General features: G+C 39.5%; 1 protein-coding gene and 1 pseudogene across 1 annotated transcript; one reads left to right on the top strand and one right to left on the bottom strand.

The window, feature by feature from the left end:
- Positions 1 to 4,764: 4,764 nt before the first annotated feature.
- Positions 4,765 to 5,653, bottom strand: LOC103682423 (annotated as a pseudogene).
- A 14,369-nt stretch (positions 5,654 to 20,022) lies between these two features.
- LOC103682429 (putative olfactory receptor 2W6) lies at positions 20,023 to 21,491 on the top strand. Its single transcript, XM_008712036.2, has one exon. It carries the CDS (start codon positions 20,547 to 20,549, stop codon positions 21,489 to 21,491), a length of 945 nt encoding a protein of 314 aa, XP_008710258.1. The 5' UTR covers positions 20,023 to 20,546.
- Positions 21,492 to 21,795: the final 304 nt, after the last annotated feature.

The raw sequence follows: 21,795 nt of genomic DNA, 5'->3' as shown, positions 1-21,795 counted from the left end.
TCAGATACAGGGGCGCCTGGGTGGCACAGCGGTTAAAGCGTCTGCCTTCGGCTCAGGGCGCGATCCCGGCGTTACGGGATCGAGCCCCACGTCAGGCTCCTCCACTATGAGACTGCTTCTTCCTCTCCCACTCCCCCTGCTTGTGTTCCCTCTCTCGCTGGCTGTCTCTATCTCTGTCAAATAAATAAATAAAATCTTTTAAAAAAAATTCAGATACAATTGATATATAATACTGCATTAGTTTCAGGTGTACAACATAATAATTTGTTATTTGCATATATTGTGATGTGATTACCAGAATAAGTGTAGTTAACATCCATCACCATACATAGTTATATATATATTTTTGTGGATGAAAACTTTTAAGATTTACTCTTTTAGTAACATCCAAATATACAGCACAGTATTACTACCTAGAGCCACCTTGCTGTACTCTATACCCCTATGACTAATTTATTTTATAGCTAAAGTTTGTAGTTTTTAACCTGCTTTACATCACATCTACCCTCGCCTCTGTTTTCTGTCTCCATGAGCTCATTTTTGTTTTCTTCCATTTTGTTTTAGATTCCACAAGTAAGTGAGACCATAGGGTATTTGTCTTTCTCTGTCTAACCTCAAGGTCCATCCATGCTGTTGTAAATGGCAAGATTTGGTTATTAATTTTTTATGGCTAAATGGTATTCCATTGTGTATATATGCCACATTTTCTTTATCCATTTATCCACTGATAGACACTTAGGCTGTTTCCATATCTTGGTTATTATAAATTATGCTGCTTTGAACATGGGGATGCATATATATTTTTGAGTTAATGTTTTCATTTTCTTCAAATAAATAACAAGAAGTAGAATTGCTGGATCAAAAGATAGTTCTGTTTTTCAATTTTTTTATTATGTTCAGTTAGCCACTGTATTTAGTTTTTGATGTAGTGTTCAATGATTCATTGTTAGATATTTTTTGAGGAACCTCCATACTGTTTCCAGAGTGGCTGCACCAGCTTGCATTCGCACCAACAGTGTAAGAAGGTTCCCCTTTCTCCACATCCTCACCAACATTTGTTGTTTCCTGTGTTGTTAATTTTAGCCATTCTGACTGGTGTGAGGTGATACTTCAGTGTGATTTTGATTTGTTTTTCCCTGATGCCGAGTGACACAGAACATCTTTTCATGTTTCTGTTGGATATCTGTATATCTTCTTTGGAAAAAAAAAGTCTATTCAGATTCTCTGTCAATTTTTTAATTGGATTTTTTTTTGCTATTGAATTGATTAATGATATTAATATATTTAGTGATGTTTATATATTTTGGATATTAACCCCTTATCAGATATATGATTTGCAAATATTTGTTTTCCCATTTGTTAGGCTCTCTTCTCATCCTGTTAATGATTTCCTTTGCTGTGTACAGGCTTTTAGTTTGATGTAGTCTCACTTGTTCATTTTTGCTTCTGGTGTCAAATCCAAAAAATCATTGCTAAGACTGATGTCAAGCAGATTACCCTCTGATTTCTTCTAGAAGTTTTATGATTTCAAGACTTATGTTAAACTTTTTGATCCATTTTGAGTTTATCTTTATGTATGATGTAAGAGAATGGTCCAGTTTCATTTTTCTGCATGTGGGGGTCCAATTTTCCCAGCACCATTTGTTGAGACTGTCCTTTTCGCATTGGATATTTTTGGCTTTTTTCATAAATTAATTGACTGTATATGTGTGGGTTTATTCTGGGTGCTGTGTTCTGCCCCATTGACTTATGTGTCTATTTTTAAGCCAAATCCACAGTATTTTTATTATTATAACTATAGTTTGTAATACAGCTTGAAATTAGGGAGTGTGACGTCTCCAACTTTGTTCTTTTCCTCAAGATCATTTTGGCTATTTGGGGTCTTCTCTGGTTTCATACAAATTTTAAGATCATTCAATTTCTGGGCTGAGTCTTCCCTTTTTATCTTAGTCTAGGTAAAGGTTTGTCAATTTTGTTTATCTTTTTCAAAAGCAGATCTTAGTGTGTTCATTTGGGTTTTTTAGGTTGTTTTTCTGTTATTTTTTTTTCTCTTTCTGCTCTTATCTGTGTTATATCCTTTCTTCTGCTAACTTTGGGCTTAGTTTGTTCTTCTTTTTCCTTGAGGAGTGAAGTCAGGCTGTTTGTTTGAGGTCTTTCTCCTATCTTAATATATGCGTGTATCGCTATAACTTCTAACGACTTCTTTTGCGGTGTCCCACAAGTTTTGGCATATTGTGTTTTCATCTTCACCTGTTTGGAGATTTAAAAAAAATTCCTCTCTGATTTCTTCTTTGACCTCTTGGTTGTTCAGGAGTGTGTTTAGTTCCAAGTTTGTAAAATTTCCAGCTTTCCTCTGTTTGATTTCTAGTTTCATAGCATTGTGGTCAGAAAATGCATTTGGCATGCTTTCAGTCTTACGTTCGATAAGACTTGTTTTGTGCTCTATTATATGTCCTTTCTGGAGGATGTTCTGTGTGCACTTGAGAAGAATGTGTGTTCTGGTGCTGCTGATGAATGTTCTGTATGGGTCTGTGGGGTCTGCTTGCTTTAATGTATGTTTCCGTGTTGATTTTTTGTCTGGAGACTGAGGTATTGAAGTCCCTACTATTATTGTATTGTGGACTATTTTCCCCTCAATTTTGCTTAATATATTCAGATGCTCTGATGTTGGGTGCCTATATATTAACAATTGTTGTTATCTTCTTGGTTAGTTGTCCCTTTTAACATTTTACAACGACCTTGCTTGTCTTTTGTTCCTGTTTTGGCTTATGGTTCGAGTAATGCTCTGCCTCTGTGTTCACTTTGTTCTCACTTGCGTGGAATGTTCGTTTTCCATCCCTTGACTGTCAGTCGATGTGTGTACTTAAATCTCAGTGACCGTCTTATAGGCAGCATATATTTGGCTCTTTTAAAAATCCATCCAGCCACTCTGTGACTTTTGACTGGAGAATTCAATCCATTTGCATTTATAATAACTTTTTTTGCATGTATAATAATTACTGATATGTAAGAACTTACTGATGTCATCGTCTTAATTGCTTTCTGGCTATTTTTTATGTTCTATTCTTTTTCCTCTCCCTTCACTTACCATTATAGGTTGATGACTGTCTGTGGTGGTGTGTATGCTCTGATTTCCTGTCTTTATATTTTCTAAATCCACTCTGGGTTTTTGCTTTTTGGTTACCATGTCCCTTACGTAAAATATCTTAACGATATAACAATGCAACATTTGCTGATAGCTACTTTGATTTTTTTTTTTTAACAAAAACTCCGTATGTCTCTCCTATGTTATGTTTTTAATGGCACAACTTAACTCTTTTTATATTGTGTATTTGTTAGGAAATTATAGTAGCTATAGTTACTTTCAGTACTCTTTTCCTTTAACCTTTATAATACAGTTAAGTGCTTAACACATCCTTGTATTATAGAATTAAAGTTTTCTGAACTTATTTACCTTTACCAATGTGTTACATGGGGGTTTTGTAAGTTTTCATGTTACTAATTCACTTCTTTTCATTTTAGCTTGAAGAACTCCTTTCAGCATTTCTTATAAGGAAAGTCTAATGGTAATATACTCTTTCACCTTTGCTTTCTGGGAATGCCTTTATTGTTTCTTCACTTCTGAAAGATAACTTTGTCAGAGTATTCTATGCTAGATTATTTTTTTCTTCTAACACTTTGAACTTGTTGTCTCACTCTCTCTGGCCTTGTGTTGTTCCCGCTGAGAAATCTAATGGTAGGTTGAGGCTTGCTTTACCGTTCTCTTCTTGTCTTTGATTTTTGACAGTTTCATTAAAATGTGTTTTGGAGAAGATGAGATTGTTTTGATATGAAATAATTAGGTGATCTATAATTTCATGAGCTTAGAGGTCCAATTTTGTCTCTAGGCTTGGGAAGTTTTCAGCCACTATTTATTTTTATTTATCTATTTTTAAAAGATTTTTATTTATTTCTTTATGAGAAACAGAGAGAGAGAGAGGCATAGGCAGAGGGAGAAGCAGGCTCCCTGAGGAGTAGGGAGCCCGAGGCAGGACTCAGTCCCAGGACCCCAGGATCACGGCCTGAGCTGAAGGCAGACACTTAGCAGACTGAGCCACCCAGGCACCCAGCCACTATTTCTTTAAGTAAACTTTTTGCCCACTTCTCCCACTCCTCCTTCGAGAACTCCAATGATTCTGGTATTCTTTCTTTTGATGGTATCTCATAGATTACATAGACTCTGCTCTTCCTCATTCTTTTTTCTCATCCTCCTATGATCAGTTATTTCAAAGTTCTGTCCTCTAACCCACCGATTCTGTCTTGTACTTGATGTTGTCTGTTGTCGATGCTTTCTATTCCATTCTTCATTTTATTCACTGAATTTGTTTGGTTCTTTTTTTAATGATTTCTATCTCTTTATTATATTTCTTTTTAGTTTGTGTATTGTTTTCCTGATTTTGTTGACTTATCTGTTGGTGTTTTCTTGTAGGTCATGGAGTTTCCTCTGAACAACTATACAACTATTTTGAATTCTTTATTGGTCAGAAAGCAGGTATATATATATACATTTACATAATTTATTTTTAACTAATCTGTCCACCCAAGGTGGGGCTTGAACTCATGACCCGGAGATCAAGAGTTGCATGCTCTCTACTGACTGAGTCAGCCAGGCTCCCCAGCAGGACTTTATTTTTTGTGTTTGGTTATTGCATTATTAGTATCAACTTTCGGCGATATTATATTTTCTTGATTCTTCATGTTCTTTGGAGGGTTGTTTTTTTTTTAAACAAGCTTTAGTTCACTTTATTTTTCTTGTATAAAACTATGGTGGTGGCCACAGCTGGAGCCTGGGTCCTCTGCATGGAGTCTGGAGAGGGTCTTCACAAGATGGTCAGTGAATTCCCTATAGGGAGACTTGGTGAACACTGTCTCCTTGCAGAGGTCAGGGGTGAGATAGATGTAGGTCTTGGAGATGGCATCAAAAGTAGCCCTGGCAAAGTCCCCCAGGGTGGCAGTGCAGCCCCTGGCTGAGGTGTTGCGGTCATCAATATGGGCCATCATCAGGAGCTTCTTGGGCACGGGGCAGAGACAATGCCAGTGTCTCTGGGGGCAGGGATGAGACACACCAGCACAGAGCCACAGCAGCCAGTCACCTTGCATGGGACAGTGTGGGGCTTGCCAGTCTTCTTCCCCTAGTAGTCTCATGGCACCGGGAGGTTGGAAAGCTTGGCCAGCATGATGGCCCCACAGATGGCAGTGCCTACTTCCCTGGAGCACTTGACACCAAGAGCAACATGTCCGTCATAATCACTGATGGCAAAAAATGCCTTAAACCTGGTCCACTGGCCAGCATAGGTCTGCTTTCAAATCTCATCCTTGAGAGATGCTCCCAGGAAGAAGTCAATGATCTCAGATTCCTTGATGGTCAGGGAGAAGAGAGAGATCTCCTCCAGACACTTGATCTTCATGTCCTTGACCAGGTGGCCCAGCTTGGTGATGGGATCCACTCCTTGTCCTTGGCCTTGCCTCCATGAGCTCGGTGGCTGCGGCCCAGCCCCAACCATGGCTGGCCAGGATGCTGCTGCTGAAGCCTCTGCACAAGCCCCTGTGGCCTCCCATTCCAGGGACCCTGAGCTTCAGGGCCCCCTTCTGCAGCAACAGTGTCATCTGCCATTTGTGTTCTCTCAGAGAAGAAGTTCTTTGGAACGAACTATTGCTCCTTGCACATTTGAGGTAGCAGTCATCTATAATTTTTACTAGCTGCCTTCAGGTGAGAGGTATTTTGTTGTTCCTACTTATATTTGGGATTTCCTGTGACTTTGTACAGCGACACCTGCTCCACACTTCCTGCTTCCTTTTGTGGCATGATTCTTAAGCTTGTATGTCTTCTCTCAATCTTCCATCTCAGCAGGCTGGCTGCTGGAAACTTCTTTTTGGTTTTCCTGAAGGTGGTGCTATAGGGCAAGATTGTGGTTTTGTCCCTTGCTCACACACCCTGGCTTGTTTCCTGCATGGACTTCCTGTCTTGCCGAGCTTCCTCTTACAGCCATTCTCAGAAGCTTGCACAAGCAGCTGGCCCCAGAGTGGGCAGAGGTGTGGGTCTGGCACTCGGGGCATCAGGGGTGCCTTCAACCAGTTGGGAAGAATCCTTAGGTTTTCCAGCAGGTTTTCCCAGCAGCTTATGGGTAGACTTCCCGCTGAAGCCTAGAATGCAGCCAGCAGGACACACATCGGTTTAATGCCCTCTGATATTCTTACCTGCCTGGCTCCTGATCTGTCTCCTCCCAGCCCTCATTTTTACAATCTGGGTACTGTGGGGGAGAGATGCCTTTCTTTAGCATTGTTGCACAGAGCTGGTGAAGTGGGCATTCGCTCACTGCTCTCTCTTCCCCCCTGTGGGGGGGGGGGTCCCTGGCCACCTCTTTTTTCACACTATACTGCCAAGGTGGTGGTGGGGGGTAATACTTGCAAAGTTACTCTTACCTATTTGAGTGCATTCAAGTTCTCATGGTTTTTGCCCCCTTGGAGTATTGGAATTTCTCTAGAAACCTGGAATTCTACAAAATCTCGCTCATCCATGGATATCTGTCCAATTCAGTGTTTCACAGGTGATGCAGCTGAAAGCGTTGACTAGGTTCCTAGTTACACAGCCCATTCCTGGATCTGTCTGCCTGTTACCTGATGCACAAGGGGTGAGACTCCTCCTGGGCCCCTGGTCTATGGGGCTACATCCCACAGCCCCCACACAGGCACTTTTGTCATAAATACCAGATTTTTGACATTAATAGGGGACAAAACAAGGGACATCTTGTACCACCACGATCTCACAAGACAATATTGTTAATTGTAGTCACCAAGATGAATATTTGATCTCCAGAACTTACTCATCTTATAACTGAAACTGTACCTTTTGACCAACATTTCACTATTTCTCACTCCCCCTCCCCTGTCAACCACCATTCTAACCTCTGCTTCTATATGTTATTTTAGATTCTACGTATAAGTGAGATCATGCAGTATTTGTTTTACTATGTCTGGATTATTTCACTTGGCATAATATCTCCTAGGTTCATCCATGGTGTTACAACTGTCAGGATTTGCCTTTATTTTAAGGCTGTATAATATTCCACTGTACGTGTATATCACATTTTCTTCCTTCATTTATTCACTAGGTTGTTTCTATACCTTATTTACCATGAATAATTCTGCAATGAACCTAGGATTGGAGATATTTCTTCAAGGTAATGATCTTGTTTTCTTTGGATATGTACTCAAAAGTCAAACTGTTGAATCATATGGTAGTTATATTTTTAGTTTTTTGAGGAAGCTTCATACTGTTTTCTTTTTTTTTAAGTTTTTATTTAAATTCCAGTTAGTTAACATACAGTGTAATATTAGTTTCAGGTATAGAATTTAGTGATTGAACACTTCTATACACACAACAGGTGCACTCCTTAATCCCCATCACCTATTTAACCCATCCCCCCACCCACTTCCCCTCTTGTGACCTTGAGTTTGTCCTCTATAGTCCAGAGCCCATTTTTTTTTATCTTTTTAGTGTTTTCTATAGTGCCTTTACCAAGTTAGAGTCCCACCCACTGCACAAGGATTCTCTTTTCTCCACAGCCTAGATAACGTGTGTTATCCCTTGTAATTTCTATACTAGCCATCTGAATAGTTGTGAGGTGATTTCTCATTATGATTTTTCTTTGTATTTTGATGATTAGTGATGTTTAACATCTTTTTGTTTACCTGTTTACCATTCATATGTCTTTTTTTGGTATGAGGGTGATGCTGGCCTCATAAAATAAGTTTGGAAGTGTTCTCTGTTCTGTTTTGGGGAAAAGTTTAAGAAAACTTGGTGCAAATTGTCCTTTGAATATTTGGTAGTATTCACCCAGGATTTTCTTTTTTGGGAGGTTTTTGATTACAGAATCCATCTCCTTCATTACTGATCTATTCAGGCTTTCCATTTCTTCTTGATTCAGTCTTGGTAGATTGTGCTTCTAGGAATTTATTATTTTCTTCTAGGTCATCTATTTTGGGGGCTTATAATTGTTCACAATTGTGTATTATAATCTTTTTTAAAATTTCTGAGTCTTCCATTATAAGGTATCGGCTTTCATTTCTGATTTTACTTATTTGCATATTTTGTCTTTTTTTCTTAGTTAATATATTATTTTTATTCTCTATTTGATTTATTCCTGCTATAATATTTATTATTTCCTTTCTTTCTGGTAACTTGGGGTTTAGTTCTTTTTCTAGTATCATTAACTATAAAGTTTTTGTTTATTTGAGAACTTCTTTTTAAATATAGAACTTTATATATATACATATGCATACATATATACATATATATGTGTATATATATATATTTTATTGCTATGAACTTAGAACTGTTTTTGCTACATCTCATAAGTTTTGGCATGTTGTCTGTCTCAGTCCATTTGGGCAGCTGTAATAAAATGCCACAGACTGGGTAAGTTATAAACCACACATTTACTTCTCACACTACTGACTGTTGGAAGTCTGAGGGCAGGGTACAAGCATGGTTGATTGATGGCCCTTTTCTGGCTGCAGACTTCTCGTTGTGTCCTCACGTGGTGGAAAGGGCGGGGGAGCTCTGTAGGTTCTCTTTTATGAGGGCCCTAATCTCATTTGTGGAGGTTCCACCCTCATAAGCGAACATCTTCCAACATCTCCACCTCTTAATATCAACAGGTTGTGGGGACAGGACTTCAACATATGCATTGAGGAGGAACACATTGGCTAAAATAGAAAATAAATTCAAAATGGATGAAAGACCTAAATGTGAGACAGGAAACCATTAAAAACCTGGAGGAGAACCCAGGCAGAAATCTCTTTGACCTGAGCCATAGCAACTTACTAGACACAGCTCCAGAGGCAAGGGAAATAAAAGCAAAAATGAACTATTGAGTCTTCATGAAGATAAAAGCCTTCTGCACAGTGAAGGAAACAATCTACAAAACTAAAAGGCAACCTATAGAATGGAAGAAGATATTTGTAAATGACATATCTGATAAAGGAAAATCAAAAGAGGATAAAAATATCTCTAGGGAAATGAAAATGAAAACAATGCTATGGTCTGCATGTTTGTGTCTCCTCCTCACCCCCTCAAAATTCTAATGTTGGAGGGTTAATGCCCTAGTACCTTAGTGATTACACTAGGAGTTGGGACCTTTGGGGGTTTCAGTGATTCTAAGATTTTTTTGTTCCACTGTGTTGCTGAAACTTCTTAAGTGGACTTCTGAGCTCTCTCAGAGCTGTGTTTGTTTGTGGATAGTGGTCTGGTTGTTGATATTTGTGGGAGGACTGAATTTGGCTCTCCTACCCAGCCATCTTGGTGACATCAGTTATCTTTGCCTTGCCAATTTGGATTAATTAGGTATTTTTACTGTTGGTATTCAAGTTATTTATGTGTACTGGATACGAGATATGTATTATATTGCAAATATTTTCTCCAAGTCTCTGGCTTGTATTTTCATTCTCTTAATGGGATCTTTTACTGAATGAAAGTTTTAATTTGGATAAAGCTATATTTTTAGTTTTTTGAGGAAGCTTCATACTGTTTTCTTTTTTTTTAAGTTTTTATTTAAATTCCAGTTAGTTAACATACAGTGTAATATTAGTTTCAGGTATAGAATTTAGTGATTGAACACTTCTATACACACAACAGGTGCACTCCTTAATCCCCATCACCTATTTAACCCATCCCCCCACCCACTTCCCCTCTTGTGACCTTGAGTTTGTCCTCTATAGTCCAGAGCCCATTTTTTTTTATCTTTTTAGTGTTTTCTATAGTGCCTTTACCAAGTTAGAGTCCCACCCACTGCACAAGGATTCTCTTTTCTCCACAGCCTAGATAACGTGTGTTATCCCTTGTAATTTCTATACTAGCCATCTGAATAGTTGTGAGGTGATTTCTCATTATGATTTTTCTTTGTATTTTGATGATTAGTGATGTTTAACATCTTTTTGTTTACCTGTTTACCATTCATATGTCTTTTTTTGGTATGAGGGTGATGCTGGCCTCATAAAATAAGTTTGGAAGTGTTCTCTGTTCTGTTTTGGGGAAAAGTTTAAGAAAACTTGGTGCAAATTGTCCTTTGAATATTTGGTAGTATTCACCCAGGATTTTCTTTTTTGGGAGGTTTTTGATTACAGAATCCATCTCCTTCATTACTGATCTATTCAGGCTTTCCATTTCTTCTTGATTCAGTCTTGGTAGATTGTGCTTCTAGGAATTTATTATTTTCTTCTAGGTCATCTATTTTGGGGGCTTATAATTGTTCACAATTGTGTATTATAATCTTTTTTAAAATTTCTGAGTCTTCCATTATAAGGTATCGGCTTTCATTTCTGATTTTACTTATTTGCATATTTTGTCTTTTTTTCTTAGTTAATATATTATTTTTATTCTCTATTTGATTTATTCCTGCTATAATATTTATTATTTCCTTTCTTTCTGGTAACTTGGGGTTTAGTTCTTTTTCTAGTATCATTAACTATAAAGTTTTTGTTTATTTGAGAACTTCTTTTTAAATATAGAACTTTATATATATACATATGCATACATATATACATATATATGTGTATATATATATATTTTATTGCTATGAACTTAGAACTGTTTTTGCTACATCTCATAAGTTTTGGCATGTTGTCTGTCTCAGTCCATTTGGGCAGCTGTAATAAAATGCCACAGACTGGGTAAGTTATAAACCACACATTTACTTCTCACACTACTGACTGTTGGAAGTCTGAGGGCAGGGTACAAGCATGGTTGATTGATGGCCCTTTTCTGGCTGCAGACTTCTCGTTGTGTCCTCACGTGGTGGAAAGGGCGGGGGAGCTCTGTAGGTTCTCTTTTATGAGGGCCCTAATCTCATTTGTGGAGGTTCCACCCTCATAAGCGAACATCTTCCAACATCTCCACCTCTTAATATCAACAGGTTGTGGGGACAGGACTTCAACATATGCATTGAGGAGGAACACATTGGCTAAAATAGAAAATAAATTCAAAATGGATGAAAGACCTAAATGTGAGACAGGAAACCATTAAAAACCTGGAGGAGAACCCAGGCAGAAATCTCTTTGACCTGAGCCATAGCAACTTACTAGACACAGCTCCAGAGGCAAGGGAAATAAAAGCAAAAATGAACTATTGAGTCTTCATGAAGATAAAAGCCTTCTGCACAGTGAAGGAAACAATCTACAAAACTAAAAGGCAACCTATAGAATGGAAGAAGATATTTGTAAATGACATATCTGATAAAGGAAAATCAAAAGAGGATAAAAATATCTCTAGGGAAATGAAAATGAAAACAATGCTATGGTCTGCATGTTTGTGTCTCCTCCTCACCCCCTCAAAATTCTAATGTTGGAGGGTTAATGCCCTAGTACCTTAGTGATTACACTAGGAGTTGGGACCTTTGGGGGTTTCAGTGATTCTAAGATTTTTTTGTTCCACTGTGTTGCTGAAACTTCTTAAGTGGACTTCTGAGCTCTCTCAGAGCTGTGTTTGTTTGTGGATAGTGGTCTGGTTGTTGATATTTGTGGGAGGACTGAATTTGGCTCTCCTACCCAGCCATCTTGGTGACATCAGTTATCTTTGCCTTGCCAATTTGGATTAATTAGGTATTTTTACTGTTGGTATTCAAGTTATTTATGTGTACTGGATACGAGATATGTATTATATTGCAAATATTTTCTCCAAGTCTCTGGCTTGTATTTTCATTCTCTTAATGGGATCTTTTACTGAATGAAAGTTTTAATTTGGATAAAGCCCAATTTATTAATTTTTTATGGACTGTACTCTTGATATTAAGTGTAGGAACTTTCTATATGATTTGTGATCCATTTGCATTTGAGTTTATGATCCGTAGCTTTTGCATAAGCTGTGTGTGACTTAAATGGATTTTTTTTTTTTTGCCAGTGGATGTCCAGTTGTTCCAACAACTATTGTTGAAAAGGCTACTTTTCCTCCATTGATTTTTTGCATTTTTGTGAAAAATCAGACAAGCATGATTTGTATCAGTCTATTTTTGGGTTTTCTATTGTGTCCTATTGATCTCTGTGTTTATCCCTTCTCTCATAATTCCTAGATTTGGTTACTATACCTTTAATAAATCTTGATATCAGGTAGACTGATTCTTCCCTTTTTATTTTTCTTTTTTTCAAAATTGTTTTGGTGTTTTGCCTTTCTAGTTTAAGGACTACATCCAAAGACAACGCTGAAAGAGCGAAGAGGAATGCCTCAAATTGGATAAAAATATTTGTATTATACATAACTGGCAAAGAGCTAATAGCCAGAACACATTAAAAATTTCTACAAATGGGATGAGTGGATGGCTCAGTCAGTTAAGCATCTGACTCTTGATTTGGGCTCAGGCTGTGATCTCAGGGTCATGGGATTGAGCCCCTGCATCAGGCTCTGTGCTTCAGCATGGACTGTGCCTGAGACTCTCTCTCCCTTTCCCTCTGACCCCCACATTCACTCTTTAAAAAAATATTCTACAAATAGATAAGGAAACAAAAAAGTAACAATCCAATAGAAGAATGGACAAAATACTTAAAAGAGGATGTACAAATAGTTGGTGAGTATAGGAGAAGGTGTCCTACTATTAGTAATCAGTTATATGATTGTGTTTAAAACATACTGAGGTGCCACTAACATGTCTGAGGTCTAAAATTTAAGTCTTGGCAAGTTACACACTGGTGGAGAAGTGATTTATAACTAATGTCTATGGAATTTTCACTATGTGTGAGCATTGTGAGAAACATTTTATTGTGTTATTTTATTTTTCTTTAAGATTTGTTTATTTATTTGAGAGACCGGGGCGGGGGGCAGAAGGAGAGGGAGAGAAGGAAACTCAAGCAGCCTCCCCACTGAGTGTGGAGCCCCATATGGGGCTGGATCTCAGCACCCTGAGATCACGACCTGAGCTGGAACCAAGAGTTGGATGCTAATTGATGGAGCAACACAGGTGCCCCTTGTGAGAAACAGTTTACATGGAATTATCTTGTCATTTCATCATCACGCCAATCACTTGAATTACAGTTTATTAATGTTCCCATTTTACTGATAAAAAAAGGAAGCTTGAGGAGGTTAGACAACCCGTCAAAATTATAAAGCTATTGAGAAGCAAAGTTGGAATTGAAACGCCGGTTGGTCCTTTTCTAAAGCTTTTACAGCAAAAGAACCAAAAATTATTGGCCAATTTAGCTGTTTCACATTATTTTTCTCTTAAATACATTCCATCCTGAGCAAGTGGGCTTCTGTGACATTTTCCTCTCAACTAACCAGGTTTTCCAGGTAGAGGTATGAGGTAATGTCGATTATTCTCTTTGTGAGTTGCTTCAAAATCTTCTTCTCTTCAGGAACACGTCAAGAAAAGGAAGTAAGTAGAAGCATTTATAGCTCATTATATTAACTGATATTAAAATCCCCCCTGAGACATCAATAGGAAACTTTGAACTTAGAGTTGATAAAAATACGCTCTATAGTTCAAACTGCATAGAAATCTAACATGGATAATAAAATTTCCCAAGACAATCTGTTTAATTGATCCAATTGAAATCTTTCTTTATGACATAATATCTTTAGATCATTACTCAAACGGTACAAACTCATTTAAAGGGGACTTTAAGGATAAGGAGATGTAGGCATAGAGCAGTGGATCTCAAACTTGACATGCATGGGCATCACCTGGAGGGTCTATTAAAATACAGATGGTTGGGCCCCACTCAGAATTTCTGGTTCAGCAACTCTGAAATGCAGCTCAAGAATTTGGAATTTTATCAGTGAAGTTGCAGGCTACGAAATCAAAATACAGAAATCAGTTGCAGTTCTATATACTAACAATAAAATATCTTAAAAATAAATAAAACAACCTCATTTGCAAAAGCATTAACAATAATAAAGTACTGAAGGATAAATGTAACCAAGAAGGTGAAAAATCTCTATACTGAAACCATAAGACTTTAATAAAAGAAATTGAAGAAGATACAAATAAATGAAAAGATACCCCCATGGTATCTTTCATGGTTCATGGACTGGAAGAATTAATACTGTTCAAATGTTCATACTACCCAAAACCATCCATAAATTCAATGCAGTCCCTATTGGAATCACAATGGAATTTTGCACAAAGAGAACAAACAATCCTAAAATTTATATGGGAGCACAAAAGACCATGAATAGCCAAAGCAATCTTGAGAAAGAGGAACAAAGCTGGAGGCATCACACTTCCTGATTGTAAACTACATTAATAAAAATGGTCTGGCACTGTCATAAAAATAGGAACATAGACCAATTGAATAGAATCAAGAGCTCAGACACAAACGTTTGCATACAAATTCAACTGATAGTTGACAAAGGAGTAAAGAATATTCAGTGGGGGCAAAAAATAATTTTTTCAATACATGGTGTTGGGAAAAATGGGCAATCATATGCAAAAGAATGAAACTGGATCCCTAACTTACACCATTTAGAAAAAAAAATAGCTTGAAATGGATTAAAGACACAAAATGCAAGGCTGAACACTATAAAACTTATATGAGAAAATATTGGAAAAATACTCCTTGATATTGGTCTTGACAATAATATTTTTGGATATGACACTGAAAGCACAAGGGTGCCTGGGTGGCTCAGTCGGTTGAGCGTCTGCCTTCAGCTGAGGTCATGATCTCAGGGTCCTGGGATGGAGTCCTGCATTGGGCTCCCTGATCAGTGAGGATTCTGCTTCTCCCTCGCCCTCTGCCCCTCCTCCCGCTTGTGCTCGCTCGCTCTCTCTCACAAATAAGTAAATAAAATCTTTTAAAAAAAAGAAAGCATAAGTAACAAAGGCAAAATCAACAAGTGGGACTACATCAAACTAAAAAGCCTCTTCACAGCAAAAGAACAAATTGGCAAAATGAAAAAGTGATCTATAGAATGGAAAAAAAATATTTGCAAACCATATATCTGATAAGGGATTAATATCCAAAATATATAAGGAATTCATACAACTCAACAGCAACCCCCCCCAAAATACCCCTCTACCCTCCAAAAACCAAAAAATAAACAAAAAGCTAAATAACCTGTTTAAAATATGCACGTAGGGGCACCTGGGTGGCGTCTGCCTTCTGCCCAGGGTGTGATTCCGGTGTTCTGGAATCGAGCCCTGCATCAGGCTCCTCTGCTGGGAGCATGCTTCTTCCACTTCCACTCCCCCTGCTTCTGTTCCCTCTCTCACTGGCTGTCTCTCTCTCTGTCAAATAAATAAATAAAATCTTTAAAATAAATAAATAAAATATGCACAGAGGGCCTGAACAGACATTTTCCCAAAGAAGACATTCAAATGGCCAACAGGTACATTAAAAGGTGCTCAGCATCACCAGTCATCTGGGAAATGCAAATCAAAACCACGATGAGATACCACCTCACACCTGTTAGAATGTCTAAAATCGCAGAGACAAGAGATAACAAGTGTTGGCAAGGACTTGGAGAAAAGGGAACCGTCATGCACTGTTGGCAGGAATGCAGACTGGTTCAGTTACTACGGAAAACAGTGTACAGGTTTAAAAAAGATAAAAATAGAACTACCGGATGCTCCATTAATCCCACATTTGCGTGTATATCTAAAGGAAATGAAATTACTAACTTGAAGAGAAACCGGCATGGTCGTGGTTATTTCAGCTTTATCCACAGTAGACAAGACATGGAAACAACCTAAGTGTCCGTCAGTGGATGAATGGCGTATATATATATTGCAATACATATTATATATAATGTATTATTTATTATATATTATATCCATTCCAATAATATTCCATTATGTAATATATATGCAATATTCCATTATTGCACAGCCTTTAGAAAGAAGGAAATCCTGCCGATATGACAACATGAATGGACCTTGAGAACATGAAATAAATCAAGCAGAGAAAGACAAACAATGTATGATCTCATTATATGTGGAATCTAAAAAGCAACAACAACAAAAAGCCATACTCACAGAGGCATAGAAACAGCAAGGGGCTGGGGGTAGGGTAGGGGAAAAGGATATTGGCCAAAGGGTCCAAACTTCCAGTTAAAAGATGAGTAAGTTCTGGAGACTAATATAGACCACAATGACTATAGTTAACAGAACCGTAGTATACTTTAACGATGCTAAGAGGGTAGGACTTAAATTTTCTTACCACACACATGTGCAAAAAGTTAATTATATGGGATGATGGAGGGACTAGTCAACCCCATTGTGGTCATCATCTCACAGTGTATGTCAAATCATCACGATGTGCACCTTAAAGTTACACAATGCTGTATGTCAGTTATAGCTCAGTAAAGCTGGAAGAAACAAAGACCCATGTAATAGGAAAAAAAGAAGAGTTTGGAATTCTAACAAATTCCCAAGTTAGCTGATGATGCTGATCCTACGATTACACTTTGGGAATTGCTGGCCTGGAGATTATAAGTGCTTGCCCGTGTTTTGTGGCTTCCTACAAGCAGAGTCAGGGCCAAATGTAGGGGCCACGTTATCCGTCCGCTCTCTGATTTTCTTTGTCTCATTATTGTTATTACTGTTCAAGGATCAGATAATTTTCTAAAATTCCTGTAAATTCTAAGTATGCATAGGATTGTGCTTTTAAGAATTTTACATTCTGTAATAGGAATGTTAAGTACTTAATTGCCAAGATCTCACATATATACCCAAACTAAAACAAATACACAAATACATGTATCTGAACACCAAGATGCAGACTTCACAGGAATTAAGAAGATTCATGAACAATTATACTATATCAAAATTGTTGGTGCCCAAAGTTAATCTATTTTATGTGAATCTCAGTCTATTTATAAGTAGATACAAGGAACTAACATAAGCCGAGAGCTGGGGATTTTTCTAGCGTGTTTGGGAGGTCTGCACGGGGCAAGAAAAGGCAGCTTTGGCACCTGGTAAGACATATTCACGGTGACTGTGGACAGGAGAGGGGTAGATATCATTGGGTCACTTGAACTGGACTGGATTGGCTGGACAGCAGCCTCACAATATGGAGCCATGCACTTAGAGGCTGTACTATACAGTGGGTGTAGAAGAAGAAAAAGTGAAGTGTCTCTCAGCATCTCAATATGGCAATGACCGACCTGAGTTTCCTACATGTTTTCCCTTACTCCATTCTTCCCCATGTTGGAGGGTGAAGATTCAACTCTTTGGGGTTGCTTGTCTCCCTACTGTTTCATGGTTTTAAATTTGTGATTCCAGGGGCAAATGAAGCCATTGATCTGCTTTTATTTTTACATGAAGCCCAGAAATCAGTTCTCTCTTCTTGAAAACCTGAGTCCCTTGTTTGGGAACTTTCCATGATGCCTCCCCAAGGCCTTTATACATGGGGGACTGGGACAACCTCTGGATGAGAACAGCAGTCCCTGATGTCCTAGCTTTGTAAACAAGCTGTTATCTGTCACCAAGCCCCCAGACTATTCCAAATTCCCAAGGGGACAGGCTATTACACTTGCCTTTTCATCCCCTTGGTATGCACCAATAAAATGATGCTTATGTAAATTCTTAAAGCTCTTAGAAATGGTATGCTTCCCTTTCTGCCTGGGGGTCACCTGCCACCTCCTTAGCCCTAGGGTACCTGCATATATGTGTGTGACATAAAACATACTAGTTTGAAATGTGGCACTCTGCCACTTCCCCCTTAGCTGCCGAGGAGATGCCCCCTCAGGCTGGTCTGGAGGGCTTCAGCCCATAGTCAGCTATTCAACCCTGCCCTGCTACTTAAAGATTCATTACCACTTCGATGGGGCAGACCTTATTTCTGTGCTCAATCCCTCATCAGAGTTTTCGTTGGAATTTCTTCTGGAAGACCCAGAAACTAGAAGGAGTAGAATTAGCTGCCTTCTGCCCAAGAAAACTCCTGGTTGATCTCTGGAATTGAAGTAAGGAGGGCTGACAGAATCTGGGAAAAACAAGAGTGAGGACATGGATAGGAGCTTTGCGGTAGAGATGAGTTTCATTTCTGTATCTTCGGTCCCTTGTATGTGGATATAGAATTGTCTTGTGTGCTAGTTCTATTAAGGTTTATATCTGTGAGGGCACCTGAATAAATTTTCTCAAAGCCACTTTGCACATTAACTCCAGTTTGGAACACAGTTACTGCATCCAAGTCAGAAATGATTGAATGCACCAAATTGGAGCAAAATGGATCTATTACCCATAGATACGGAGAAAGTACATTCTCCTTGCTTCCCTATTCCTAGCTGGGCCAGTCCAAAGCCATCCCCTGACCTTGATGCATACACATCAGATCACCCTTTCTGATTTCCCCAGTGAACAGAACACCTCCGTGTCACTCTGTTTTGGCACAGTGACCAATCAAGCATTGCAAGGCTTCCCCAGCAATGCTGAGAATGGTCGCAAGCTTTTCTTCATAATGATGGATTTTAGTGTTAGGCCTTTATTGTTACCCTTATGTGCAGATCAGTGGAAGAAGCAGTAGGAAATGACCACTTTTAAAACAAGTTTAAAATAAGAACGGGGAGGGAAGAAGAGTGGGAACTTTTAGCTGATGGGTAGGACTGGCATTATGGACCTCTCTAACACCAAGGTCCCGACGCTTGGCCTGCCCACCTTGCAGGGATGCTCTGACGATGGCTCAGAACTATAGGTGCAGAAGCTTTGGGAAACATCTGACCTATTGTAAATGTGGAAAGAATGATGGCTTTTCTTATGTGCTATGCACCTGAAACAGACAAAAAACCAGCTCTACTGCTTCGTATGAAGTCCCATTCAGTGGGCACAGAATATCATTCAACAGATTATCCTCGGAGTGTTGGTGCAGAGTCCGTCAGAAATCAAGCCCAGCAAATCAATCCAGCTTCAGACCTTTAGGCCAAAGCTGTCAAAATTGGTGCAGACTTGTAACGTCATGTGCTCACGAAGCAACGACAGGTTTTGGAATAGCTCTATCCCTTTTCAGTCTCCATTTCCAGCAGCTCCGTTCCTTGCAATTTCATCTTTCGGACTAAGGCTATGAGCTAAAGCACGTGAAAAAAACAAGTACTGTAATTTATACTTGAGATACTTGTGGGGTGACACAGAGAACAGCCTCTGGATGTTGAACGTGAGAATGAGCATCGGGTCATCTTGCAGTGAAGGTACAGCATATTGAGAAATGTCACCTAGAATAAATATATTATAAAGAAATAAATGTGATAACTTGGCAATTTCGCTGAGTTAGGCCCTCAGTGATGCAAGTCGCTAAGCAATTTGTGTTGAGTTTCTCCTTCCACTCATGGGAACCCATTGAGCACTCTACTCACGCAGTGAGGTCACGCCGTCTTTGGTTCTTGGCTGGCTGCTTCTCATTCTCTGCCCCCTTCTGTGTCTTCATGGGGTTTACTGGGGGTCCTATGCCTCCAGCAGTAATTGGGAACTGGCAGAATTTATGAGTGCAGCCCCAGCGGGGTAGAATTAGTAAATTCTTCACGGTCAGGCTAGACAGGTGCTGACAGCAGCCACACAGAGACACACACCTCAGAATGTTTCTGTATTCTTGTTCACACAGCTTCCTTCTTGCATGTTGTACAAAGCCATTTCTGAAAGCCATCTCCACGGCTGATACAAGCCTGGTGAACTCTAGTGCTATAAGGCTGAACCCCAGCAAAGCGCTTGCCATGAGCTATGGGAAACATGTAGAGCTGAAAGTGTTCAGGGCTTGTGCTGATGTCACCAGTCCTGTAGACCTGTGAGGTCTGGGTGGGGACATGAGAGGATCTAGCCGCCTTTCAGTGTGCACTAGGAAAAGCCAAGGCATGGAGAGAGAAACTGCATATCAGGACACACGTGTGTAGATGTGCCTTTTACAGAGGCAGAAAACAGCCTATCATCTCGATTCTTTCTGATAGTGTCAAATGTTATTGTGTTTAATCTCAATAAAATTATGTGTTGTTAAGGAATTGTGTGACATGCTTATCTGTGAACTCCCTGAATGTCATCCACGAATTTGGTTCTTTGTGTCTGTGCAAGTACTACTTTCTCTTCCTGAAACATATTTTGCTCAATCTGTCACATGTAAAATTCTTACTTGTTATTTGGAAAACAACCAAACTAAACCAAACCAAACCAAACAAAAAAACCCACCAAAAACCAAAACCAAAACAAAAAAACCAAGCCACCTCTCAGGTACAGCAGTGTCCCTGAACCTAAACTCTTTTATAGGGGCTTCTCTGATCAATTGGGAATAATTTGCAACATACTCAGCTTTTTAGTAAATCTTTTAGAGAACTTTTCCTTCCTCCCTTCTTCCTCATTATTTACAATTATTACAAAGGAGGGTAACTTCTTAGTTAACTTATCCTCTTCCCTCCAGGAGAATCAGACACATTGCTTTGCATACAATAGGTATCAATAAGTGTATGCTGGTGAAGTGTGGAAGAGCAGATGACTCTCTAAACTTCATAGACCCGTGCACAGAAATTGGAGAGTTCTGGGTACAGTCTTCGTTTGCTGTCTTATCCAATACTTGCTTGTGTGTTTCCATAACAGCTGGTGGAGACTATGGGAAGAGACAATGACAGCTATCAACAAGCATTCATCTTGCTGGGCTTTTCTGATCGCCCTCAATTAGAGATAATTCTCTTTGCTTTTATCTTGGTCTTCTACATCCTGACTCTTGTGGGCAACACTGCCATCATCTTGTTGTCAATCATGGATGCCAGGCTCCACACGCCCATGTACTTCTTTCTTGGGAACCTTTCTTTCTTGGACCTCTGCTTTACAACGAGCATTGTCCCCCAGCTGCTATGGAACCTTTGGGGTCCAGAGAAGACCATCTCCTACCATGGCTGTGTGGCTCAGCTCTATATCTACATGGTGTTGGGCTCAACTGAGTGTGTTCTCCTGGCTGTCATGTCCTATGACCGCTACGTGGCCGTCTGCCGTCCTCTGCACTACACTGTGGTCATGCACCCACGTCTCTGCCTGCAGTTGGTGACTGTGTCCTGGTTCTGTGGCTTTCTAAACTCCTTTGTCATGTGTCCCCAGACAATGCAACTCTCCCGATGTGGACGCCACACAGTGGACCACTTTCTGTGTGAGATGCCCGCTCTTATTGCAATGTCCTGTGAAGATACCATGTTGGTGGAAGCATTTGCCTTTGCCCTGGGTGTCGCCCTTCTCCTGGTGCCCCTCTCCCTGATCCTCATCTCCTATGGCATGATTGCTGCTGCTGTGCTGAGGATCAAGTCAGCCGCAGGGTGCAAGAAAGCATTAAACACCTGCTCTTCCCACCTAACGGTGGTCTCCCTTTTCTATGGGACCATCATCTATATGTACCTGCAGCCAGCCAATAGCTACTCCCAAGACCAAGGCAAGTTCCTCACCCTCTTCTACACCATCGTCACTCCCAGTGTCAACCCCCTGATCTACACTCTGAGGAACAAGGATGTAAAGGGGGCAATGAAGAGGCTCTTGAGGGGAGAGAAGGGGGCCAGGGAAGCCTGAGTGTGAAGAATGCTGTAATAGATGATGTTCTGGAGTCCTTCTCTTAGACATGTATATGACGATGTGGAGAGCAAACTTTCACAGTAGAGTGAACACAGCTGGGTGTGATGATTTTGAGTGTGACCTCATCCCCAGCTCTCTGGATGTGAAGTGGTTTTCTTCAGTTTAAAGGCATCTATTTTAGGAAATCTCTTCTACTTGCCTTTTATCCATCTTTGGGCTTCACGCACAACTTCAGGGGACCAGTAGCACTAATTCAAAGCACATAGTCTTCAGATTAAGTCATGAGATGTCAAATAAAAAT

This window comes from Ursus maritimus, unplaced genomic scaffold (assembly GCF_017311325.1).
Source record: "Ursus maritimus isolate PB19 unplaced genomic scaffold, ASM1731132v1 scaffold_5, whole genome shotgun sequence".
In the NCBI taxonomy this organism is placed as follows: Eukaryota; Metazoa; Chordata; class Mammalia; order Carnivora; family Ursidae; genus Ursus; species Ursus maritimus.
This window is presented reverse-complemented; position numbering and strand designations above follow the sequence as displayed.

Coding starts and splice junctions, on each gene's coding strand:
- LOC103682429 (XM_008712036.2), top strand. CDS start 20,547: ATGGGAAGAGACAATGACAGCTATCAACAAGCATTCATCTTGCTGGGC.